The 27,028-nt window shown below is 39.8% G+C and overlaps 1 protein-coding gene across 4 annotated transcripts; it reads left to right on the top strand.

Moving 5' to 3' along the window:
• The first annotated feature begins 527 nt into the window (after window positions 1–527).
• rpa1 (replication protein A1) lies at window positions 528–27,028 on the top strand. 4 transcript variants are annotated; one of them, XM_029517503.1, is made up of 18 exons: window positions 528–646; window positions 978–1,025; window positions 1,528–1,606; window positions 1,805–1,913; window positions 2,068–2,156; window positions 2,301–2,375; window positions 3,045–3,069; window positions 3,543–3,641; window positions 4,183–4,285; window positions 4,382–4,450; window positions 4,768–4,960; window positions 7,329–7,465; window positions 8,858–9,006; window positions 16,639–16,768; window positions 19,278–19,454; window positions 20,320–20,427; window positions 21,296–21,382; window positions 26,365–27,028. In XM_029517503.1, exons 1-18 carry the CDS (start codon window positions 617–619, stop codon window positions 26,464–26,466), a joined length of 1,809 nt encoding a protein of 602 aa, XP_029373363.1. In that variant the 5' UTR covers window positions 528–616; the 3' UTR covers window positions 26,467–27,028. The 4 variants fall into 4 exon arrangements, with proteins under 4 accessions (XP_029373363.1, XP_029373362.1, XP_029373361.1 ...); XM_029517502.1 differs by lacking the exon at window positions 3,045–3,069 and having other exon boundaries at window positions 2,301–2,385; XM_029517501.1 differs by lacking the exon at window positions 3,045–3,069 and having other exon boundaries at window positions 2,301–2,381; window positions 3,527–3,641.

The raw sequence follows: 27,028 nt of genomic DNA on the forward strand, positions 1-27,028 counted from the left end.
ACTTGTTATCAATGATTTGCTCATAACTGCTCAAGTCTTATTCCCACACTTGCAACAAAGTACAGTTTTGTGATGATAAAGGATCATCTCCTTGGATGTTCAGTGGATGTGTGTTAGTTTCATGGCATTTCATTGACAAAGCATTCCCAGTGTCATAATTTCAGAAACACTAACTCTACCGTTCAATGAATCCGACCATTCAGGTTTCGTTGATGGCCTTTTTCAAAATGAGCTCTGGGACGATCGAAACTTTTCCCAGTGGATTTGAACGCACCGTCATATTTCTCTGACGTCAGGTCGTATTTGGCGCTGTCTTGAGAGCAGCTGGTTTCAGGTCTGCCTAATCCAGCTCTTTCGACCAAGGCTGGTCTCAGGTCGGTTTTATAGGCATGATCCGGCTCTGTAGTCCGGCGGTGCAAACAGGCTGCGAACTGACGCGAGATCTCTGAGCGGAAGCGGAAACGGAGGAGGACGTAACGTTGCTTGGCGCGCTCGTCCAACTTATTGGCGCCACTGACACAATTCAGTCGATTCAGTTAGTGGAAAGAGGGAGAGTCTGCTGACAATTTTCACTTCATTTGTCTCTTTTTGTGACACGCATAATCTTTTCATAGATATGACGACTCTCACAGAGGGCGCAATTGAGGTAAGTGTTACGAAAGAGATAAAAATTGTTTGTTTGTTTGTTTTTTAAACCAAAGAAAACAAAACAAACGAAAACAAAACGATTCCAGGCAGCTTCATAGAAACGCCTTTATGTAGTTGGAGTTGGCATCAGTGATTTCTCCTCACTCTCTGTCAAATAAAGACCAAACATTACCCTTCTCTTTTTGAAATGTTCACGTTGAAGCTCATGGTCGACACTCGGGTCAAACTTTGTCTTTAGTTAACTCACATGTTATTAACGTCGATATTAAAGTAGCTCTAAAAGTGTTGACTGGTGAAACATTACAGTGCTCATCGGTGTGTGTTTACAGGCTCTGTCTAATGGCACCGGGGGAAACGACGCTGTGCTGCAGTTAGTGGTGAGTCACTGACAAAAGAACAAGACACAAACAAACCCTGAGCCTGACATGATCTGCTCTCTGACGATGAAAACTTGACTTCACACACAGCAGTCATTGGGTTGGTTTGATCAGGTTGAGGGAGCCTCCAGCAAAACAATGCTGGACTATGTGTGTTCTGTAAAGTGGATGCATTCTGCACCTGATCTGAAATGTCAGCTGCACAATGCGGTGATAACAGGTAGGAGAGCAGTTACCTGATAGGGGCCAAACTGGACATGTTCAATATTATTGGGGTTTCCAGGGAATTGGTCCAATCATGATGCTTTTCACAGTGTGAGAAAAGAAATTGAAGGGACTAGTGGAAGAAAGTAGAAATGCAGGTAAAAATTTTGAATCCTTGTTTTTAAACTACTAAAACTAACAAAAGATTAAGATGCTGTCAACTACAGAATCAGACCAATGTTGCTCTTTAAATATTTTCAACAGTGTTGTGTGTCTATATTTATATCTCATCTTTCAGAACATTCGCAAGATTGATGGGGGAAATGGCCCAGCTCGTTTTCGAGTGATGATGAGTGATGGACTGCACACTCTGTCCTGTAAGATAGTTACTTAGTTTGTTATTTTTCTGAGTGTGTAATGTATTTAACGTACTACAAAATGAGCCCATCTTAATTGTATGCAAGCATTCAGATTTTAAGTCAACACTTTTCTGCACTTTTTGCCCATCAACTGTTGAATGTTGGTTATCCATGATGGGATTATAATATTCCCCTCTCATCTCACTGCATGTGCAGCATTTATGCTCTCCACTCAGCTGAACTGCATGGCTGAGGATAACAGACTGGCCCCCAACTGCGTTTGTATTCTGAAGAGGCATGTGACCAACATACTGAAGGATGGACGGTATGTGGTTTGCCTGTAGGCCTTTTTTTAATTTTTATTTCATGTCAACATATCTGAAAGATTATGTTGATACACTGAACTTGCTGTTAACTTGAATAGCACGTTTGGCAGAGAAACATAATGGACAACCTGTTGTGCAAACTACTTATTACAGACGAGTGGTAATCATTTTGGAAATCGATGTCATCAAGCCTGCTTCAGAAGTTGCCGGCAAAATAGGTGACCCTACTCCTTACACTGAGGGTAAGCCTTCAAAGCACACGTTAGAGTAATATTTACATGTTGCAGACCAATTGGTGCTCATCTTGACACTGTGTCCAGTGAATGTTTGATTTGATATTTAGATATTTGTCACTGCAGGTCAATACTAATATTTCTTTCTTGTAGGTCAAGCGAAAGCCCCACAATCAGCTCAGAATTCTGAGAGCCGAATTCCACTGCAGCCACAGAATAAAAATGAGAGTGAGTGCTAGTTTTTAATTTAACTCTTGAATATGAATTAAAAAGGGGGGGAAATGTTCAGGATTTTCATTATTGTGGAAGAATAATATGTAGGAAAGGTTCATTAAAGGCCCACCAGGTGGCAGCATTTCTCCATTGATTTATATCATTTTAGTTGGCCCCTCAAATTGACAGGACACAAGTAATGTTGACATCCCACAGAGAAACATGTTAATTTTTAGATTTATCAAGAGCTTATTTTCTCAATGCTCCTGACTCTCAATATTATACAAGCATTCATGCAAATGCTTGGTCTGACAAACTTTACCAATGTGAGCTTGTGTTGATTGGGTCTTTACATTTTAATTGTCACTTACCTTTTTTTTTTTGATTGTTTTAATCACAGTAGAACAAACAGAACACCAGCTACCAAGAGTTGATTTTTACAACCAGATTCCGTTGTTGAGCAGTGGATCGGGGAATAGCAAATAACTTGGACAAAGAGAGATGTGCAATCTAACTGTCAGAGGGGTTTTGCTGTTTTCCAGCGTCAGTCATAGCAGGTGTTCATCCCTCTAATCTGCTGTGTGGGAATTGAGGTTGTGGCAAGCACCCTTCTCATCAGCACAGTCATTGTTCATTTCTGTGTGTGTGCTGCTTGATCTGGGGGCTTAATTACCAGAAGTGCAGTGGTTGGCAAAGTGGGAGGACTTAAGTGGACACTTTGAACTCTAATCCTCCGCGTGAGACGCACGCAAATCAAATGTGCACCACATGTTCAAACAGAAAATCTCAGTCAGGCTGCACTGCTCCCCGGGGAAGAGCAGCTCCAGTTTGTTATAGCATTTCACACTCTGCCCTGATTCTGTGAAATGTGAATCATCTTTCTCACCAAAATGCTGGATCACGCATCTCTAGCAACTGACAGGATTTTTGTTTCCTGTTCAAGTCTTTCCTCTTGCAAAACTCAACAGTAATGAATTTACTTTGAGTCATTAGGTTTTTCTTTGAAACTTCCCTCATGAAGTGAGATAATTGCAGTGATCACAGTTGCAATCCAAAGAAATTGAATTTTTGTAATTTGTCTTTGATGAATAATGTATGTGCCTCTCTTGACTTCTCTCCATCATTGCTTTTCATGGATCATTTATTTCTCTTCCCTTCTCCAACAGTGAACAGAGGTTTCAGTAGAGACTTTGGGAAGAAGGCCCCATCTGCTATGCCCAGTACTCCTGGGAAAAGTTCCAAAGTTGTGCCCATTGCCAGCCTCAACCCCTATCAGTCCAAGTGAGTGTGTTTCCCAGTCACTGGGACAGGTACTGTCAACTTACAGCATTGTGTTCCTTTACCCTCTTTGGAACAGCGACGACATGGTTGCTTTTATTCTTAAAAGAATATACAACTGCAACAACCTCATCACCAGCAAGAACACATGGTGTTGGATACTAAAGCTAAACATAGCATAGGATGTAGCTACAAACATGTCGATTTGCCAAACGCAGATGCACTACTAATGACAAGCTACTGAGTTGTAGTGCTACAGTAAAGTACAGTACATAGTGCTGACTGGTTACCTAAATGTAATAGCCTTTGTTAATGCATGTACTTTTCTTAATTTGATCCCATTCAGAATCATCCAAACATCCCTGAAAGCCCCACTGCAGAGGTGGTACAGTTTTAGCATTGTGTGTATATTTTCCCATTCACCCAAGCTGCCACGAGGGGGCAGCTTGTTAACAGGCTGAGTTTGAGACAAGTGAGGAAATAAATTAATGAATGCATCATTCAATTCTATGACATGAAAAACTTCAGCCTAATCTCATGACAGGTGGACTATCCGTGCTCGTGTAACCAACAAGAGCAACATCCGAACATGGAGCAACTCCCGTGGTGATGGCAAACTCTTCTCCATGGAGATGGTGGATGAGAGTGTGAGTGTTAATGTGGCCTTTTATTAAATTCCGTGTTATTTATTTATTTATTTTGGCTCAGTTTGGGTATTAACCAAATATATTACCTTATGACAGGGAGAGATACGAGCAACTGGTTTCAACCAAGAGGTGGACAAGTTCTATAGCCTGATTGAGGTTGGAAAGGTAAGATGTTCCTTCAGATAGTGATGTATGGTGTCCTAATTATCTGCTAAAATTTCCTCTCATTGTGCTGTTAAAGGATTTTGCTAGAGCCTGTTCTATCAACAGCTGCCAGTACTTTGTGAGTTAAAACCTCAGAGGCAATGAATGAATCATCTGGCTGCATTGTACACATACAATAAGCAGCTTATTATCATCTGCCAGGCTTTGTTGATCCACCCTGACTGTCTGAAGTTGTATCTTGTTTGCACCATTCAGTCAGGTGAAATGCTCCCCCAGATCTCTGATTAACACGTGGTTCGTCTGTCCATGTGGGCCAGGTCTACTACATCTCCAAATGCTCGCTGAAGATCGCCAACAAGCAGTACACATCAGTGAAGAATGACTACGAGATGACACTCAATGGAGAGTCCACAGTCATCCCATGTGAGGACAGCTGTGATGTTCCCATGGTGCAGTGTAGCTTTGTTCCTATCGCCGAGCTGGAGAACAAAGAGAAAGACGCTGTCATTGGTAAGGAGCCCCATTAATGATCTCCACAGGAACCACTGAGCCATACCCATGTCATTAAATCACATCAGACAGCTGAACCCCCCCCCCCCCCCCCCCCCACCTTTACAGACTGCACTTTGTTTATGAAATGAGGACTAAAGTCTGTTCAGTACTCAAATTTCAGAGACATGACAAGCTGTCAAAAATTAGACTGAAATGCAATCAGCTAAAATCTGCAAGCTTGATGTCTCTCTTAAAGAATAAGTATACTGGAAGCTTTGTGTGCATTTGTTTTTGTCATTGCACATCTCATAGAACATGTTTTTGGCTTTTCATCATTATTAAATTTTTTTTAGAGATGACTAGTGGGTGGAATGAATGAGGGAAATTAATTTTTTAACTCTCCAAAAACAGTGTTGGATACAAAGTGGTTCAATAAAACATTTAAAAACAGCTTATCGTCTATGAGCAGCTGGTTACTACTAAAGTCTGGCACCCGTTGTTACATCCCTGCTCGGGAAAAGGGATGTAACAACGATGGAAAAATTGAGGTCATTTATTCACAAGATGTAAGTTGGAATAATACAACGTTCGGGTCTCAAGGATTAATGAAACAAATCTCCAGAGAGCTAAAAACCTTGTGTTTAAATAAATCTAAACAATTAACTAATGGCCTAGCTCACAAAATTGGATAGTTACAAACAACCCAAAGGAAAAAAATAAATTGCAACCCTACACAGTTTAACGGTGTTAGAAAACTAACAGGCCCTGAAATAAACTAAGAAAACGCAAGACCACAACCCGATCCACAAAACGCTCAGCCCCTGGACACAAGGACACACAATCAAAGGCCACTAGACTTTACAAAAACCCTGGATCACAGTCACATCATACAGAACAAGAGGCAAGCTGCCCAGACACACACAGTCAGCTGCCTCGGTTGACAGGAGGCCTCCGCTTTTAACTGGATTTTTCCAATTGGTCCGCTAGGACTGGCCAGTGGCATTTCAGGCCACACTCAGGACAAGCGGGGCTGGGAGAGCGCACCAATGGGAAGACAGAGGCAGAGTCGAGGTGTAGAGCGAATGAGAGAGATCGAGCATAGAGCCAGGAAGGCTGGACCTGTAACACCCGTCCTTTCCAGTGGAGTACTTAAAAATCAAAGAATGAGTGGGGAATTTTTTACAGATTTGTGCAGGTTGCATTACTTGAGAATGCGAGTTTTGCTGTTGAGAAACCCACCAAGCACTACTTCATCCTGTCGCATATTTATTATTGAAAATCGGGACGTATAAACCCTTTCAGGAAAGAGCTTTAGGCTCAGTTTGTTCCTATGCTGCGTTGTTGAGGGATGATTCATTTTAATATGAGCTGTTTTGTTTTGTTTTTTTTCCCCCTTCCCCCCCTGTTTGAATAATGACAACCTTTTGCCAACCCATTCTGTGGGAGACTAGTTTTGATGTCATCACATGCATTCTGTTCCTTAACAAATGTACAGAACAAAAGTTGTGCTTCAAAGTGCATAGAGGAGTAGTTGCCTTATTTCCCATCAGTGAATGCACCATGCATCAAGCTACGAACAGAAACCAACCAACCAATACGTCACAGCCAAACTCAGAATGAGGTGTTCCCAAGCATCCAAGAATAAGCTATCATGAGGAGAAGATAGTTTGTAGGTGGAAGTAGAGCCAGATATGCTGGGAGGTTGATGTAATTACAGTATAGAAGCAGTGAGATAAAAGTGGTATTAATAAAACTGATGACAGTAATGGCCTGTGGTGCAGATTGACTTTGGGCCCTATGGCTGAGCCGATGAGAAAATGAAGACCTGCTGTCACATGTAAATTAGAGTGATAATAAGGAGCCTTCTTTTAATGAAGACTGCAGCTTGTAACACAGTTTGAGTAATTTCTGTCCCGTGTATGAGTCACCAATACATTTTAAGTTATTTTTCGTCATAGAAAAAAATTGGGAGCTGTCTTTGTGATCCAACTCTGTCCACATTGATTGTGCTTGTCTGCATTAGGGAATGTGTGCGTGGTTAAGTGCGCTTGTAGAAAATAATTAAACCCATTTCGTGGATACTTGCTGGCGTTATGGATGTAAGTGCCAGGTATACAGGCCAGTGACCTGTATAAAATAAATGCATTTGTAATTTCCCAAGAGCCAATTTGTGCTGGAAACCACGGGATCTAGTGTGACCTTTGGGTATTAACACTAGAATCATTATTTATATGTATATGTGGAAGGAAAATGAAATTACTTGAGGTTAAGATTTGATCTGATTTGATTTATTTTTTACAATATCAAATAAAGGATGTGAGACAAGCGAGCCACAACTACACAATGTGTCTGCTAATGTGTAACAAGCTTATGTTTCTCATTACAGATGTGATAGGAGTGTGTAAGAGCGTGGAAGAGGTGACTCGCCTCACAACTAAGTCCAGCCGGGAAGTGTCGAAGAGGACGCTCAACCTAATGGACATGTCTGGGAAGGTGGTGACTGTCACACTGTGGGGAGAGGAAGTGAGTACAGACAATAGATGAAGACGAAAATGCATAATGAGGCTGCATCGTTATTGGGAGCTTTTTAATTGGCTAATGGAAATCAATAGCATGCTTATCGAAAGGGTTCAGATTTCTTCTGAGAACACTTTCTGTTCTTTAATAATTATTGCAATCATGGCATTTTGTAAAGACAATACTTGACACTTTTAAATCCTTGTAAAGGTTTGTTTTTTGTTTTTTTTTTTTTGTCTAAGGTTTTAAGACCATTAAGTTGACTCGTGGAAGCTGAACTAAAGCTAAAGAACGTCCGGGGGGGGGGGGTAGGCAAAATGAACTTGTACTAGGCAGTGCCTGTCTGAACTTCATCTTTTTTGGCGATACTGGGTCAAAAAAGATATTCAAATCAAACAGGTTGTTGGAACACATTTTCTGATCACTGTTAAGCTGTTTTCATGCCCAAAGCCGACTAACAATGTGTGCAGTGTTTTATGGAGCCAGACATTGTTTGAGTAAATTCACTGTCACAGGGTAATGAAGTAACTGCTCCTGCAGTTGGTTTTTACCTGTGGCTCAGAGGGACTGTGCTGAGTTTGCCACCATTTCTTTCCTCCTGAGAAGAAGCACAGTGTTCCCTGTTTGTTTGTTCGACAGATACCCCTTTCCAGAGAGACATGCTGAGTTACACAAGATGTATATTTTCTGAAGAACAATGGCAATGCCAAGTGTTGGAGATATTTTCCACATTCCGTCAAGGCCTTACTGTTGCCCCTTCCCACTTCCTCCAGTTGGTGTCCTCAGGCTATTATAGTAGATGGCACTGAAAGTCAAATAAACAAAAGAATACTTAATTTAAATGTAGGAACAAAATACATGTAATTTTTCGATTCTGTACTACAAGAAAAAAAGAAAAAGATCTTTGGAATACACCATACACCACCACACTTGATCAGGCAGTTCACCACTTTGGTTTTGTGCAGAATGTCTGAAAAAACTGATGTGCTGAATCCAATCGGCAGAAGAGTTGTATAATATTGTTTTCTGTAGTGTATAATCATCTAACTGCTTTTCAGTACTGTTGAATATGCATTCAACACGTTAGTGTAAGTTGGACACCATGTGTGGATATGTGTGTGTGGAAAGGAAAGGCTGAGTGAAATCAGTGTGCTGAAAAAGATGTAATAGAACAAATCAAAAAGTTAGACATCTTTCTATTATACAATGATACATTTGAAATTTTAATCTCGTCATTCATTATTTTAGTTTGACAAGACTTTTCTGTCAGCTGTATCTGGTGATCTATGTTCAGTACAAATGAACAAGCTAATTATCAGCATGAGACAAAAGAAATAAAATACAGACAAATACAAGTAATAAAGTTTATATCTTCTGTCTTTCCATATCTGTTGTTAGGCAGAAAAGTTTGATGGGTCTGGACAACCCATTGTAGCCATTAAGGGGGCGAAGCTTTCAGACTTTGGAGGCCGGTCCCTCTCTGCATCCTTCAGCAGCACCCTGATGATCAACCCAGACATCCCTGAGGCATATAAGCTCAGAGGCTGGTAAGTGAGCCAGAGGTTCATAGGTGATGCACTGCAGAAAATTGCTTAACTCTGAGCAATTGCATACTCATGACAAAGTGCTTTTATAGTATGTATACAATGCCAGAGGGCTTTTTCTTATTCATTTCACCCTGTGCAAGCTTAATTCTCACATGGAAGTGTTACTGTCAGAAAGTGAAGAACTAGAAAGATTTCAGCCTCCATTTCCCTTTGCCAAGTTGTGAGCATGCATGCTCGGATGCTCATGAAAATTAGCTCTGCCCTTTTAGCCATAATGTTTGGTGGCGGTTCAAAGAAGCATTGCCTATAATTGTATAAACGGAAATCATACTTAAGCTTTGGAAATCCATACTTATTTCTATGTGATGATTTTGATTGTTTTATTTATTTTATGTTGTGCAGTGTTTACATGTGCCTTTGCCCGTTTGCCCCTGAAAAGATCATCTGGAGAAGATATATATTTGTCTGTAAAAGCAGAATGCTTATCTGCGTCCGTGTAGTCCAGTGGCTCCCAATGTTTTCTATTCCACCTCACCTACGAAGCAGTAAATATTTCACACCTCCTTCCCCACACATACTACAAGTACTGTAGTATAGTTACTATAGTATACAAGTACACCTCTGCATTAATATTGTATACTTATTAATATGAAAAAAGAAATACAGATCCACTTTCAAAAATATTAACTTTATTGACCCTGTTTTCACTGAGTGCATTTTCAGAAAAGATTAAAAGCGCATCAGTTTGTTAACTTCAACCAAGTGAAATCCTTGTAAACCTTAAACATTTTTCAATCAACACGATAAATGAGACTGCTGCTTCCATCTCCAGGAAATAAGTTATAACACAAACTTATAACAACTGCTTGAACCATTTATTACAAATTAAACTTCAATAAAATAAATAAACACTAATAAATACAATTTATCAACATCATTACCTCAGGAGCACAATAAATAAAACCCTTAACTTTTTTCTTTCTTTCCCCTTCTGGCTTTTTTTCTCTGTTCGGGGTCACCACAGCAAGTCACCTCTGTGGCTTGCATGATTGATTGGGCTGCAATTTTTATGCAGAATACAAATAAAACACATAAACTTACAAACGGATAACAGAAATTGCATTGATTTATTTATTTTAAAATCAAAAAGAAGTCTTTCACAGCATTAGTTGCGAAACTCAAGCGGCTTATCAGCATGATTGGGGTGTAATATCTGTCAGTGCTGCCTTAATTTATTTGGCTCCATGCTGTCCACTGCCACAGTTTTTAGACAATACACACCGGTCTTTCCTCTGCTTCCACCATTTTCCACACGAAAGCACCACTGCCACCCACTATAGGAGGTGTGCAATTACACTTTTTGCAGCAATAAAAAAGCTAAGACATTAGCATAGGCCTGTTCCCCGGGGTCACTGCGCCCCACTGTTTTAGAAACACAGATGAAGTCATGTGTCCTGCCACTAGTGTATTAGAGGGACTACAGGCACATACAGAGTAGTACACTAACACAGTTAAAACATGTGACTCTTCCTCAAGGATTTTCTGTTGGCTTTTCTTGCAAATGAATAGAGAGAGACATTAAAACTCAAGCTTTCATCTTTTTATTTAGGTCCCGTGACATTTCCTAAATTATTTCTTCTCCACGCTGTATAACATGACTAGATGTAAATTAGCACTGCATATACTTCATTTCTTTCTGCTAGAGTTCAGGATTAAAGACTTTTTTGGTATTTTCCTGTCTATTTAAGATACCACCAGGGCAGTGTGTATCGTACTTAATCAATGTGCGACATTTCTTGAGTGAGATTGAGATCCTACTCAAGCAGGCAGTGTCTGTTCCTCCCCCTTGACATGAAGGCAAATGTCCGCCTGAGACTGTGTGTAGAGATCTGATTGATTCTTTTCAAAGGGTTTCATTTATTTACGACCAAGTGCCAATGTCTGTTTTGCACTTATAAATAAAAATCAGATCAATGGTCCAAATTTACTTCCGGCATGTCCAGTGCAGTCTTTCCTCCTGACTTTGACAAATGTAGCTGGGAGTATTTATACCATGATCCACAAAATTAATGCAGTAAAATGTGACTTGACTTTACAGGCAATAATCAAATGTCTCGATTTATGGTAATTTCTTGAGTATTGTTTTAACACTAACCTCTATCTTATCAAAATGTAATTTCTCAGGATGCCAGCAACTGAACAGAACCACTGATTGTGTGTGTGAGATTTTTGTAGTGATTGAAAATGTTGTATTAGCAGGGCCACTCCTGGGTCTTCTGCTCTTTTACCTGAACATCATTAAGTCCTGCATCAGTTTCTACATCTGTGCTGTAACGTATGCTTTTCGCACTTTCTCTGCTCTCTCCTGTTTAATGACTGATGGTTGCTCAGTGCTTTGTCTCATCACGTCTCAGTTTGACAGCTCGGAATAATGATCCTTAAATCCTGGTGTTGGTATATCCACCATCGAAGAAGGCTTGACCCATGTGGGTCTTCTTTGGACATTGGGTTCCTGCAGGTTTACAGCCATCCACTAATGACCATTTTAAAAGTCACAGATTGAAGGAGGCCAGACCTGACTCATTACTCTCAATCTAAGTGAGGATTACAGTGACAACAAAATCATTATTCAACACGTGTGAGAGCCTTAACAAAGCCAGCTTCGTGCTGTGAAGCAAATGGAGGGAATCATCTCTTTAGTTACTTATTATTTTAAGGTTGCATTACAGAGATGATATGAAGTTTTCAGCGTGTGTGTTTTCACTTAAAGACTACTAGTTGTTTAAATGCATTATGTGAGCTTTATCTTGTTGGGATGAGTTTCACAAATTCTGGAAAACAAAACAAGTAAGCGAATCAATTAAACTGAGTCTTTTGATGATTATTTTTTTTAATCTTGGACAGAGGAACTGAAAGGCTTTTCCTCCATTGGCGGAACAAAGCTATGTATTTACTGTAGAGTTAGTGCTGCTGAAACATTGTTTTACTTGTGTGGAGGCGTCTTAATTTGTGTTTTGGTGCAGAGCTTTGGGACTTCTTCAAATGAATAGGCTATCCATGATGGGCTTTTGACTCATGCAGAATATTAGTGGTGTCGCTCAGGACTTTCCACTGTTCTTATATGAAAATCTGAGTAGCATCCCTTTAATGTCACACTAATTAATCTTGGGGAGGTGAGAAGGTCTTTAATTTCCTCAATTCGTAATTTAACTCCAGGCACTAATTATCTTGATCCTTGGGTTAATCTGGGGTCTTAGTGTAATTTGCATTTGCCTCATGCTGTCAACCACTTTTTGAGCTAACTTGCCACAAGCTGGCAACTTAACAATGAGTCTGCATAAAGGGGATGCAAAGTGTGACTGCAGGTCCTCCTTGAATGCCTCAAGTTTCCTCTGGAAGGAGTGGGCTGCTGCCATTGGGTCACAAACTGCTTTGTCCTTCTCTGTAACTTTAAATTCAGCTCATTCAGGCATGAAGTGGTAAACCAACAAAGTCACAATATTTGTCTTATCTTTGTGATGTTGCCTTCTGGCTCTTCAGCTGTGGCAAGAGAGCTGCAATATCTCAGCAGATGGACGAAGGTGCTGAACACCCTGGATTTGCTGTTGCAGCAGAAGGTCATCAGCATTTGTATCAACTTGTCGGAGAAATTCCCTGAGCATGCATCACTGATGGGTAGAGGATGCCTTGAGAAAGTTAATCAATCTCATAATTGTGTTCATCACCTCAGCTTACTCATCCAACTGAATGGTGCACAGAACTGATTGATGAATTATGCAATAGTAATAGATGAGTGCAGGCTTGTAGACTTTCATTTTTCCCAGTGCTCCTTTCCCATTCCTCCCGTGGCAGGGCCTCCATCTGTGTTTATGGAAACCAAATTCTCTTGTTAAAAAATTAACATAAACTAACAGATGAGCGTTTCCACCTATGTCTTTGGACTCATCTCCAGCTAAGCCACTGTAGGGTGAATTGTAATGAACTGCCTCATCCAGCTGTGCTTTGACGTCCCTGTTTAAGATTTCAGTGTACCCTGTGGCTGATGATGCTTAAATAGGTGTTTGCTTGATTTATTAATTTTTTTTTTTTTTTTAAATCTCTTGCTGGACTCCTTTTTCCATTGATAAAACTCATCATAATGTTTTCTTCAATGAGGGTTTCAGCCACTGCATTCATGCACTGCTTGACAGCCCTTCAACTAGTCCATTGTTATGTTGACATAAAAATCCAAGCAATTTTAAAGGGTCATTTGTAAGCATTATTGTTAGATGTGTTTTGGCTTTTGGTCTTTATCAGAGTTGAATTGTATGTGTAGAATCTGTCAGTTCTTGCTTTTGTTGTCTACTCTGCTCTTATTATAATAATACTGTTATATTTAAATATGTTTGTGGGGCGTCAGAGAAAGTTTTGAGTCCAGTTTAGACTGTGAACCCTGACATCTTAAAAAATTTGAATGAAAATTGGAGGCAAAGCACAATACAGACTCTGTAAAAATGTATTTACAAATACAGGACATGAGAGGACAGAAAGGGAAAACATGCTAAAGTGAGACTACCTGCATGTTTCCAATTATAAGGCATGTATGAGGCTGAAGAGCAACAGGCATATTTATCGACTCCCCTTCATTGCGTCACCATTTGGGTTTGCTGCATGGTATATTACTGTAACAGTCGTTTCTGTTCTCTGTGGTGCTTTGTAAACAGTAGTGTCAGGGTATGGGGCAAACATCTGTTTCTTCAACAGAATTCATTTATACACATGGTGTACAAGTTGCAGCTCTAATCTTTCTTTTATACAGTAAAATAAATACTTTGTGGTTTATTTGACCAAAATGGCAAAAAAAATGAATTACCTCTTATATCTGTGGTTATATTTAAAGACACCACTGCTGTGCCTTTGAGGTTTCTGTTGTTCCACATTTGACCAGCTGTCAGTCACTACAGATGAAGTGGCTAACTGTGTCACACACAGCAAGAAATAATCGTGTTTGGGATGTTTGCCACTCTCAGTCGAGGCTTTAGAGCCTTAGCCTGGAGCTGAGTGCACTGCTTACTAAGAATTTCTCATCAGCCCTTTATATCACCTCCTTTGACATGTCTCTGGTCCTGTCCTGTCCTTGTTCATTGACAGACTAACGTTTGACATGTCTATGGTGTACATATGCTTCTCTGCCTGCCTTCAGTCATCCGAGTGCTCTTGCAGATATTTTGTCTCGCTGAAGCCATGGTGCTCAAATCTCGGATCTTTCTGCCAGCAGTTGACTATTGCACATTTTCTGCCAGATTTCATTTGTCCTCTTTTTGTCTATATCATCACGATCACTGTTGTCTGTGCTCTTTGCTGTGTGATGATGATAAACAGCTGCAGCTTTAAAACTAGATGTTTTTCACAGTAGTATTGTGTTGAGGTTTTAGCGGTCCTGTCAAATAAGATGTCCAGAGCAGAAATATAACAATGACCAAGTCTGATGTTTGTAAATCACCTCAGCAGGGTTGTCAGCTAACTTTATTTTCTCCTTTAGAAAAGCGTTTTACTGACAAAACTGTATTTAAATTTCAGTGGTCTCATTTGATTTGTATGAGAACTTTTTTCTTCCTTTCTTCTTTTTCTCTTCTTCACCCAAGTGCTGAGGCAATTGTGCAGGCGCAATTAAAGCAAAGCAAAGCATTGCAGGTGCAGTCGTGAGGAAACTGATACCACCATACAGGATTGCTCACATTTGTCAGTAGGAATGGGGAAACTGGCAGTTTGTGCATTGCTCAGGCCACAGTCTGAACGGTTAATGGGGATATCTTCAATTAGTCATGCCTCCAGGAGCAAGGCATGCACTGCTACTATTTACAACACAATCTCCCTATTGTGCTCCACTTTGCTTTGTGTGCAATAGATTAGTTAGCTCTATTGATGTTTGACTGTTTTTAAAGCATTATTTTCTTTTCCCTACTGCAGTTTACCTCCACCAATCTTTCTTCTCCTTCTCCACTGCCTCTCCTCTCCTCCTTCCCATTGTCTTCCCTGAATTACTGGCAACACTGAGCAGAAGTGGGTTTCTGATATCACTGTAACAGCCTTGAGTCAGCTCATCTGTTCTTTTTGCAGCTGATTCATTTCACAAGCCTTTTAGCCTGCTTTGCTCTCAGCTGAGTCAATCCTGCTTCGAAAAACCCAAATGGATGCTCAGATTTTCCTTTAAAGCTGACTGTTAATTGGATGGCCTGCAGTCTGTTGACAAGCATGTGAAGAGCATCGTATTGTGCTTTCTGTTTTAGTTCGGGTGTATTAAAGTTAATGGTGTCGACAAGTGAAGGTCTGCATACCAACAATACAAAATCACTCAAGTGGGAATACAGTTTTCTCTAATTTTATAAAAGATGTGATTTTAGTGTACAACCAAAATGCCACCAAAGTAACACATTTAAATCTTGTGTACCATCAGGCACAAAACTCCATAGATGACAAGTAAAAAATAAATTTTATGAGTTTACTCATCAGCCCTCTGAGTGGACGAGTTCCAGTGAGAGCATGTTTTTTATGTAGCGCAAAAAGATTTAAACAAGCCTCTGTGAAACCAGCTGGTTGAGGCTCCTGTGGGCATGTCACAGACAGCTGCTGGAAGTCCACTTGCATTGTAAGTAATAAAGGTGTTAGTTTTGCCCAGGAAGACAAATTTGTGTAGTAATAACTGATATTGAGATCAGTTGTGAGTCCAAATGTTTGAGGAATGGAATTTCAAATCGTGGAGTGTGTTGTTTTGTTTTTTTTTTTTGAGGGGGAATTATATACAACTTTAGTGGCATGCTTGATTAATTGACATGGCAATGACAAGACAATTTATGACAATATTAAGCGAAAGCGAAAACCAAATATTGAATTGTTTCCCCCGAAAAAGCAATATTTTCTGTCATCTCTGCTGTCTAGAGCTGGGGTTGGGAACCTTCAGCATTAAAAGAGCTGTTTTGGTGCGATTCCCACCAAGTAAAACCCACCTGGAGCCGCGAGACCTGTTTGACCGCTGTAATTGAGATAGTTTCATTACACTCATGCAGTGTCATGCAGTGAACTGTAGTTGCGTTTATGAAATAAAAGAACTACGTTCTATTTTCCTCAAACTTTTCGTTTTCTTTTGATGTATCCGTGGTTGGCTTACTGGGGTCTAGAGCACAAATTACCCTAACCCTAACCCCCCCCACAATGTTACACCTAATACCTAAGTCGCCTAATACCCAGAATCAAAACTATTACACTGGGGGAAAAAGTAATTAAATAGAATGAAATGTATTTAAATTAAATAGCCATTATTTATTCTGATTATTTTCTCAAAGCCTCAGGGAACCAGGGCAGAGGAATGAAAGAGCCACATACGGCTCTGGAGCCATGGATTGGCGACCCCTGGTCTCAAATGAAGTACCTTGGCTTTGGGCTATGAGTCAGCCAAAATAAATTATGTGAATATATGAACTAGGGGGTCTGGAAATAGTGATGCACATTTTTTGGCGTTACAATTTATACACCAAACAGTTGGCAAATATTTTGTCATTTTTGTTATTTGATGCCTTTCATGCCTGTTTGTTTGACTGACTGAGTGTGTTCAAATCAGTGCCAATTAATTGGTATTCTCTTTATTTTGTATAGGTATGACAAGGAGGGCCACACAATGGATGGGCAGTCTCTGACTGAACTGAAAGGTGGCAGCGGAGGAGGAAACACCAACTGGAAGTCTCTATCTGATGTTAAGAATGAGCACCTGGGACATGGAGACAAGGTACACACATGCTCTACGCTGCCTTGATGAACTCAGGTATTAAAGATATGGTAACCTGCAATGTATTGTTATTCAAGACTCTTTGAAGATATTCAAGGACAGACTGAAAGACTGGTGTTGAATCGAAAACAATAGATACAAAAGTGCGCACAGTCAAACCGCCTTTGTTATTAAAAAGCCACAGTGCTGCAGTATATAGTTTAGCTAGAGTCTAACCTTGTCATTCCATGCTCTGCTCTGCAAAGGTACTTTCTGCTGACAGTCAACATGATGAATTTTCATAATCATTTATTCATAAAGTCACTGCACCACCAGGTATATATACTTAAAATTGGATCCACAAAGGTTCCCATTCCCAGTCTTCATCAATCCCTTTACATTGTGGTAAAGGGAGTGATGTTTGATTGTGGACTCATTTTGAGTAGAGAATGTGACCTAATTTGTCATAAACTTGCATGTTGTGGACAGAAAGAATTTTTGCCGTGTAATTGCAACAGCAATTATACAGTGTCTCCAGTGAGACACTGGAGGATGTGGAATACAAAAATATACAAATTAAGTGAGCAGAGCTTACTTGCAAGTTTCACTGAGGTGAAAAATAAGTTGAAATGATTGAGTATATTAAGTTTTAGTCCTCACGCTAGATCTGCTGCCCTAATAATGCTCTCTTCTATGTCCAGCACTGCCAGATCAGTTGCAGATAGTAAATGGCCTATTGCTCCTCCTTATGCCTCTTTTAATGCAGCTATTCTATCATCTAGAGCATAAGCAGTCAAATTAGTATTTTTGCCCTCTTAAATTCTACACCCGAAATCCAACCGTAGCCATTAGCCCCCTGTGAGGTGAGAGGCTTCTTTTTGCATCAGCTCCCTGCTGCTCAGGAGGAAAGGTTTGACCCTGGCTGTTCAGGTTCTCAATTCGCCCACAGCAAGCCATGTGATGAACCTTGTTACTGAAAGGGGGTGAGCTGAGGCTGTCCTCAGCCCTTTTTTAGACATCCCGTACATCGTGGAAGTGTGGATGTGTGGATCAGACTTCTCAAGAGCCCCTCTGACCAAACTCTTACACTTAATTGTCCCTGTCGTAAACGCTTTGGGTCACAATCTCAGGGTTTCTACATTGCGCTTGCGCCCTCTCTGACAGTAAGGAGCCTGTTTCCTTGTAGGGCTGACACTGCATTTGTAAAGGCTTATGTCAGTGGTGAGAAACCAGCTCCTCTGTCCTCTCCCCACTGTGGCAGCTGGTTAGTCTCATGCTAATCGAAGAGCTATTTGTTTGATTAATTGGACCTCTTTTGGAGAAGAAGTGGATGTTGACGTCTAGACTGCTTTTGGTAGATCAAAATGGTAATTAAATTGGAATGGCCTGCAGCTCTGTGTTTCTGAATGGGATGATTTTCCATAATTTTGTTTGCTGACATTTACTGACTCTTAAGGATTTTTTATTTTTAATTTTTTTTATCCATAGGGACATAAATTATCAGTGCCCTTTTTTCCAAAGTTAATAAGGTTTTAATGTCTTTAACATTCAGACTTAATGATCTCCATTTGCTAAAGCCAGAAAGGAATTGATTTTCATTGTATATGTTAAATTTTTTATTTATTTATTTTTTTGGGGGGGTAAAATGCTGTAATCTTTCTCAATTGAGCAAATGTTAGAAATGTTAGTATAAATCTCTGTCCCTTTTACAGGCTAAAAAACTTTTAAAAAGCTGTTCTTATCAGTCCAAATTAACCAGGGTGACTGACTCAGTGAAATACTTTTAAAATAAATTCCAATTTTTCACAGTATTTCAGTTTAGCATTTTTCCAGTCTTTAAGAGAAACTCTAAATATATTTGTGGCCTTCAGCAGTTCATAACAGTTAACATCACTTCACATCCATAATGGTGGCCGTAAATAATTGGTTGTTGTACTCGTATTATGACTCCTAAGTGGCACTGCTCCCTGACTCCGAACAGGAAGCATTTATCAAATTGTGCAGGGGCCAAGTCTCTTCAGCAGTTGCAGTCGATGTTGAGGTTAGTAAGACATGAGGTCCCTGCCCAAACAGACAACTGTTAGTGTGACAGCTGCCATGTGTATTGTGCCTGCCTTGCGTGAGGAAGCGCTTCCCCATGAAGAGAGGGGATGTGACTCATCTGCCAACACACTGAAACTTTTCATCTTTTGTTCCAGCGCAGAGATTCTTTCTATATTCATCTATTTCTGTCTGATGTGAAATTCATGTATCTGAGATGTTTTTCGGTGCCAGCGAGGAATGTTCCCTGAATGTTGTTGTGTTCCTACGGAGTTTTTTTTTCCTTTCTTCTCAGTAGTCTTCATTTTATTTCAGAGGCATGAACATTCTTGTTGGAAGTGTAATCTGCCCATCTACAGCACAAATGTTGCCACTTTATTGTTAATTTTATAGTTTTGTTATATTGCTACAAAAGACAAAAGTTGCGAGAGCAACTTATAATTATGCAAGAAACTTGAGTTCTCTCAGAATTTTTGTTTGTGTTTTCTAGGCAGACTATTACACCTGCATCGCTACCATTGTTTACCTTCGCAAGGAAAACTGCCTTTACCAGGCCTGCCCCAGCCAAGACTGCAACAAAAAAGTGATAGACCAACAGAATGGCATGTTTCGCTGTGAAAAGTGTGACAAAGAGTTCCCCAACTTCAAGTACCGCCTCATCCTCTCTGTAAGTGACTCAGCATTCAGTTCCCTCAAACTTCAAACCGAGTGCTTTTCAGCTGTGCAGCACATGCACACACAGCTTATATGCTAATGCACATTTCTTAAATCCCTATTCCTCTTGTGTTGTTCCAAACAGATGCTTCTGCTGAGGCAGGTGTCATCCTTCTTGTACATCCCATTGCCCTGTCTTACTCCTGACTAAGTGTTGCTCTTCATCTTTTCTGTCTCCTGGGACATGAGCCTCTCTTGCCGTGTGGCAGAGCCCCTCGTGGTTCCTTGTTGCCACAGTCTTCTCTTTGAAGTTAAATTAGAGACATTTAAAACCAATTCTGCTGTTTCTGTGACACAGCATAATGAGGACTTAATTTTAGATTGCTTTAGAACTGTGCTGTGTTAATTGCTGCAGCTTTCCATACTGTACTGCTGCTCCTTTTACAAACAGTGCGGCAATGAACACAGGCTCCCCTTCTCAGCTCATTTGCAAACAAGCTTTAATTTTAAAAATAACAACCTTAAATAGAAAACCTTTCTTTTTCAGCATCACAGCAATTGCAGCCAGGCATCAGAAATAAGCAGCTTTTGTTGTGCACCCCTCACTAGTCACATATTGTTATTCTTTGCAAGCTGTAGCATAACCTGCGAATTTACCTCCACGGTATGTGTCACAAGTGCAGCATGATTCTGCATGTTTTGCCAGCAGGATATAGGCTAATTAGCGGATGTAATGACTTCTTAAGATCAGAGATGCGTTCAGTTAACACACCATGTTTAAACATCCAACAATTGCTCTGTCAAACAAACTAATTTATGCTTGTTCATGCATTAAACTCCTACTTACACCAGCATTCCTTATCTGTTTGATTTGCCAGGCTAACATTGCAGATCATGGAGACAACCAGTGGGTGACTTGTTTCCAGGAAAGTGCAGAGGCCATCCTGGGCCAGAATGCAGCTTACTTGGGGCAGCTCAAGGACTCGGTGAGACTCCCTCATCCTGAATATAATACTAGCCTAGAGCAAAAGCTGAAACTCAGGCTTTGTTGCTGCTGAGCACACACATACTCATAGTCTTGCATAGAGAGCTTCACATTAAAGGTACCTACTGAGATTTTATCCTGCAAGCCATAATCACGGGAGTTTATCACAAGGGATGCAGCGATTAACGAATTTTACTTTAAAACATCACGGTTAATTTAATCCCAAAGGCTCCGCTACACCGAGTTTTTCTGTTCTCACTCCCAAAAAAACGGACACTATGCGGGTACTATATTTTCAGCGCAACCTGCACGGAACGACAGCAAAGTTACACCAGAGGTTACAGTGACATGTGGAGGCTAAGCTACTAGCTATTAATTAAACAACGGAAGGACCAAGCAGCAAAGTTTAGTTTCCACCAAAAAAAGGGGAAATCGGCAGTGTGCGAGTATTTCAGATACATACATATATATATTAAGCTTGATGCAGCATTTGCGGGATCACCACCCAGCTTTAGACGCCAAAGTAAAGGTAAGACGTAATAACTGAGTTAAATTACCTTAGTGGCCCTGTATTATTTTACAGCAATAAATAAAAATAATAAATACATTAAAATCTCTAAATAATGCTCATGTAATTTTATGCATTAGTTCATTAGTAGTGTTGTGAAATTAATTAATGCATAATAATCGTGAAACCGTGATTATTCCTCAGACTATAATCATACAATCAAAATCTATAATCGTTGCATCCCTATTTATCACACACCAACTCTGTTTTGCATTTGAGAATGTGATGATACTAACATTCGATTACAGTGAAAGTAGTTGTAGCATTGGAATTAAGCCAATCTCATTTTCCACAATTTCAGAATGAAACTGCCTATGACGAGATCTTCCAGCAAGCCAACTTCAACACATTCATCTTCCGCAACAGAGTGAAGCTAGAAACATATAATGTGAGTAATAAAGGAATGATAATTAATCAAAATGCACAGGGCTCTGTTTTCTCTGCAGAAGAAAACATGCCTGCGAGCCTTGATAAAAGATCCTCTAAACCACCACCATTCCTGTGTAAGTTGAAAATGCACAAGTCATGAACAGATCATGAACAGATCCTTTGCTTTAGATGTGACTCCTCTAAGTTCTCGCGTTCATTTACCAACCCAACTAGCTTTCATTTTGACTGACAGAACTATCTCTAAAACACCCTATGTGTGGGCACCCTAGAATGCTTCTCATTTTCAATGGCTTGTGAAGGGTGCACACACGGATTAGTCGCGGTCACCATTTCCTGTAGGCCAAACAGATAGAGGGTTGTTTTGAGGGAAGCACATAAAAGAATTGATTGGGCTGGGACTCTGAGCAGGAAGTCTGGAGCCGAGCCAGTGGCTGCATCCGCCTTCAACACACAGAAGAGACCACTGTCTCTGTCACATTCAGTTCAGAGTCCTAACTGCCAGCGGCGCTGCTACAAACAGGTATTGGCTACAGCCTCCAAACCCCATATTCCTTCAACAGAGACACCTGCAACCCTTCATTCAGTTTGTTTTCTCCTCAATGCAACAAGCCCACCATTGTGGCATGCTCTCATGTTACCATGTGTACAATGCTGTATAGGTACGATGTGGCACAAATCAGGTCCTTAACCATCCATTCTGTTGTGTCACAGTGTGACTCAAGTGTTGACAAGCAGTTTCTAACATGGTTTATCAAAGCAGCTGAGAGATTATGTCAATTATGGCATTCAACATCCTGCCTTGTCATGTAAAACAGCATTATCCAGTTAACTCCTGTAATATCGTTATGCTGCTAAAATAAACTGTCAGCGCATTTCAAGGTCACCCAGGCTGTGCTTGATGTTGAAGGGAGCAGACATCAAATTCTTGGCCCAGACAATTGAAAGAAACTAAACCGGTGATAATTTTGATAATAATGATCTGTTGGTCCTTTATTTAAGGTGTAATATAGTGCATCTTTTTCCATGGCCATAGGTGGCAGCATTTCACCTCTTCGTCCTGCTTCTCCATTGGTCAAATGCTACTTAGTAAGGTTTGGACTGTTTAGCAAACTAGCATGAATGTAAGAAAAGAAAGGGAAATAATGACTGCAATATTTATCAAAGATACTGCATCATTAAATCTAAATATTTTTTTAAAGTGGTGTGATGTTTGTTGCTCTGCATCACTCTTAGACTGTTGACATGAAGTTCTTTTTAAGCAAAATGAGATGACCATTAAGGATAAAGTCAAAACATTCAAGTATGTCCAGCTATAATTAATCTCATTCTGCAACCATTTTTTTTATTTTTTTAAATAAATGAGCCTGAAGTCTCATTAAGGATAAGTATGGGGTGGTATTGAGAGCTGCACTACAGTTATGTCACTTAATGACACTTAATGTGCTTTACTTGGCTTTATCAAATCCAAACACTTTGATTAATAAGAGTTTGTTCATCAAAACAAATGTGATGTGCAGTTGGTTCATGTTGGTATGGTGCTTAATGAAATTGCTATCACACAAATCCAAATCAAAGTTGCATGAACACATTGAAAATATTGATGCTTTGATCACGTGCAGGCACTATCAAAATGCCTGCATAAAAATGCCTTTCTATCTTTACCTGTGTTGCTCCCGTCAAAACATATTTCTTTCAAGTATTGCCACTCACTATTTGATTGTTGTAAATCTTTAACTTGACTGGGGTCAGAAAGGGCTGTTTAGGGCTGTAATATTCCAACTACTGTGCTGTTATTAAGGTCTCTGTGTCCCTGTAGGCTGAGTCAGATATTGTAAATTTAAGTGCCATGAAAGGATGACACTGATGGGAAAAGTGAATATTAATGCTCCCCTCTCTGTAAGGCTCTCATTGCAGTGTTGGCCCAATCTCCATCACATTTCTGTTCCCATTGGATATGGCTGTATGGCTAATATTTCTTCTACTGTCCTCATAATTCCAGTCTGTCTGACAAGATGTGACCATCACTAATTAGATGATGGAGTCTGTCACACTATTCACTGGCTGCAGTGCAAGGTGACATTGTGAATGTTCAGAAGAGTGAACGCTCGTCCCTCTCTGAGCACTCTTGCCTTTTTATTCCACTGTGCTTAATCAGTTTCCATGGCAGGAAAATAACTATTGGTATAACAGTGCAATGTCAAATATACAGGTAAGGTGTAGGACAGGAATTTGAAGAGAGAATTTGACTGATTTGTCTGTGACTTCTTAGGTGTTAAGGTCTGACTGAATTTAAGTTAACTCCTCATGCAAGCTGCTTTCTTTTGAAGATGTGAATCCTTGTTTTGCTCTTATGAAATGGTTCGTTTGTTTGGCTCTTCTCTGCTGTAAGTGTTCCTGGCAAGGTTAAGTTGTGAGAAAAAGGTCACTTTGGAGCAAACGCATGTGTTCCTCTTTTATTTGTGTGTATCTCCACCCACTGTGATAGCTGGAGGGGTCCAGAAAAGGTTGTCCAAGTGTTGATCAACATCCAACTTGGCTGTGGGATGTTGGCGGCTTCCAGATTCTCTCTCTCTCTCTCACACACCCTTGTTTATCTACTCATTAACTGTAGTCACCATTACTAATAGAATCCAGAAAACCCTGTTTTTATTGTATGAAAGATTAAAAGAGACTTCAGACTTTGACAGAAAATTATCATATAAATACTTTGCTTTTGTATTTACATTAGTACATTAGTTTTTTGTTGTTTTTTTTTTAATCAAGATATTTTATACCCACGGTTCATGTAATTAGGCTTGCATAAAATTGTTCCAAAAGAAGAAAAGCTTTTTGTGCTGGGTTATTGTGGGATTGATTGTTAGATCAAACTAAATCAATTAAGTTGATTAGGGGGGGAGGGGGGGGACAGCCCTTTTGTGACCTATGGATTTTGCTTGCACTTTGACCAGACAGGGGAATGTGGGTCTTGATGTAAGTTTCAACCTTCAAGTTACTAAATCATTTTTAAATTAAAGAGTTATAAAGGAAGTTCTGCAGTAATAATGACAGTTAGCTCTCAGACATTAGTCTTTCAGAATTTCTGAAAGATAAATACCAAGCAACCCATACGCTATTCAAGCCTTAAAGATTCCCTTTGGTGTTTCACTGCAAACAAGGTTTCCATTTACATTCACTGTTAGTCTCAAATATACTGTGTGCATCCTTGAAGTCTGCTGAACACAGTGAATGTATCATAATCTTACACTGTATCCATCTTTGTGTCCATGTCTGCTTCTTGTGCGCTTACCTGTGATGCACTGCTATGCTACATATCCACTAATCTTTGATCAGTGTGACAGCAGGAAACTGGAGGAATGTTTATCATGTTACTCACATGCTCGTGCGTACAAACGCTTAAGCTCCTCCATAGAACTACTATGGATCACGCCATGACCTTGCTTCAGCCAATACAGTGAAGATATTCAGAATTGCTTTATTTCATATTTTTGTACAGTTCCAGCCTACTCTTGTCTCATTTAAGACAAACAAGAGAAGTGGCTCTTGGGCTGGTTATTCTTGAATAATGTGGGCACCAGGACGGCGATTTACATTTTACCCACTTCAGCAGTGGAGGATTAATGGAGACAAAATGAGTGTAGCCTCTGTTTGAATGCAAAGAATAATGGCACTGGTAGAAACGACCTTCCTCTGTCTAGACAGCTGTAGGCTCGGTTATGCCATCTTTTAATTTCAGTGTTTGAATGTCAACATAGTTCAGATATCTCTTCAAAACATTGATATGAACCCACTTTGAAATTAAAGCATAATGTTTGCATCTTTCACCACATGATTATGAATATACTATACATTTTTCAAAGATATACTGAGTTTATACACTCTGAAGTGTTTTTATTTTTGAAGAATGGTATTAATCATAAATGAGTATCTACAGCAGCAGCAACAACAATGTTAGCAGTCGGTGTAAAAGTCAACAATCTCTCTGGAAGCTAAAATAAATTGTTGACAAACTAAACATTCACGAAAACACCAAGTGAAGCTGAATGAAGAACTGATTCGGTCTGCAGGTGCCCCTGCTGGAGAGCTGGCTAGCTTCTTCATATTAACCTTTACTTCAGTTTTTAACCTTACTTTTTGGTTCAGGTGCTGGACCTTGAAAACCTTCTGTTGAAATGGGGTTTATAAGTCAGCAGGAATGTTGCCTCCTAATAACAGAGCTCCTCTTAGCCTGTGCAAGAGCGTCACAAGCGACTTCTAGAACTGATATCTTTGACTGAAAAATAAAAACCAACAAGCAATACTGTTTAACCATGTTGCATTCATGTGTGTGCATGAATGAAAATTAGCACCTCCCAGCAGTGGACTATGACTATTCCGCCTCTTAGTCAAAGGTTAGTTTCTACTCTGGACTAATGGCAAGAAAGCACTGCCTGCATTGTGCATAGAGGCTGCCTTCACTGGACTACAGTTGTGAAGCAGGTGTATTTTGTGTTGCTGTAGCTAAAACAGCTCTATCTCACTATAGACTATGCTGGTTTCTCTTCAATTTAAATAAATTCAGTCATTTATTTTTGAAAGAAAATTTTCCAAAATGTCACTGTCTCCACATATAGCTGTTAAAATAGTTTCAAAATGAATTTGTTTTTTCATGCCTGTGATATTTGATGACATTTCTTCTCAGACGTGCATGCTATGTCTTGAAAAATTGGTAAAACTAATCTGTCCATGTGGCAGCGGGAAATGAACGGTGTGTGACATGCAGCCCGTGTGGTCCTGGGTTTATGCTAGACGGAAGGAAATGAATTGACACCAACTATTGATCAACTGTTGAGTTTTGAGTGAAGAATAAGGTGATTTCAGGATTTCCCTGCCTTTATGTACAGCCTACCTGTGTGTAGGTAAAAAGCATTTCTTGGCCTGTGAAAATGGCTTTTACAGTAAGAGTTGAGTACATGGCAATGACTATTTATTTTTCTCTCACAGGACGAATCCAGGATCAAGGCCACAGTGTTGGATGTGAAGCCTGTTGACCACAAGGACTACATCCAGAGGTTGATCGTGAATATAAGGAAACTGGCTGCCTAGTAAAAACCTGTCAGTTTTCTGGCTTTCCTTCTTTTTTTTTTTTTTTTTTTTAAAGCATTTGCCTTTCTTTCTGAATTTATAAACCCAACAAAATATGTTGTTTTTGCTTGTGAAGTCTTTTTTTCATTCTGAATTTACTATCTTGTGAATGCATAATCTTCACAGGTAGTCATGGAGTGAATATTCACCTCTTTTGCCAGCCAATGATTAGCGGCTCTATTCTAGGTGCTCTTTATCTGGTAACTAGACTAAACAAGGGATTTATTTTTATTATTTTTATTTTAATTTTTTTTCAAAGCAGAATTTGTTAAACAGCAACAAAAGAAATCACTACTGTCTGTGAAGTCAGCCGGTTGTTCCTGCATATTCTGTGGTCATGTGTGAGCAGCGGCCGCTTTGAGCTGAAAAGTAGCTCCAGCGTTTAGTCTCCCCTTCATTGTTAAACTTACGGGAAATGTACTGCATTCTATTTAAGAAACAAATTGTATTTTCACTCTGTAGTTTTTTTGTTTGTTTGTTTCCATGGTGATTAATTGTAAGAATAAAGGTGTCTGTAACTCCA

Source organism: Echeneis naucrates, chromosome 13 (genome assembly GCF_900963305.1).
Source record: "Echeneis naucrates chromosome 13, fEcheNa1.1, whole genome shotgun sequence".
Taxonomy (NCBI): Eukaryota; Metazoa; Chordata; class Actinopteri; order Carangiformes; family Echeneidae; genus Echeneis; species Echeneis naucrates.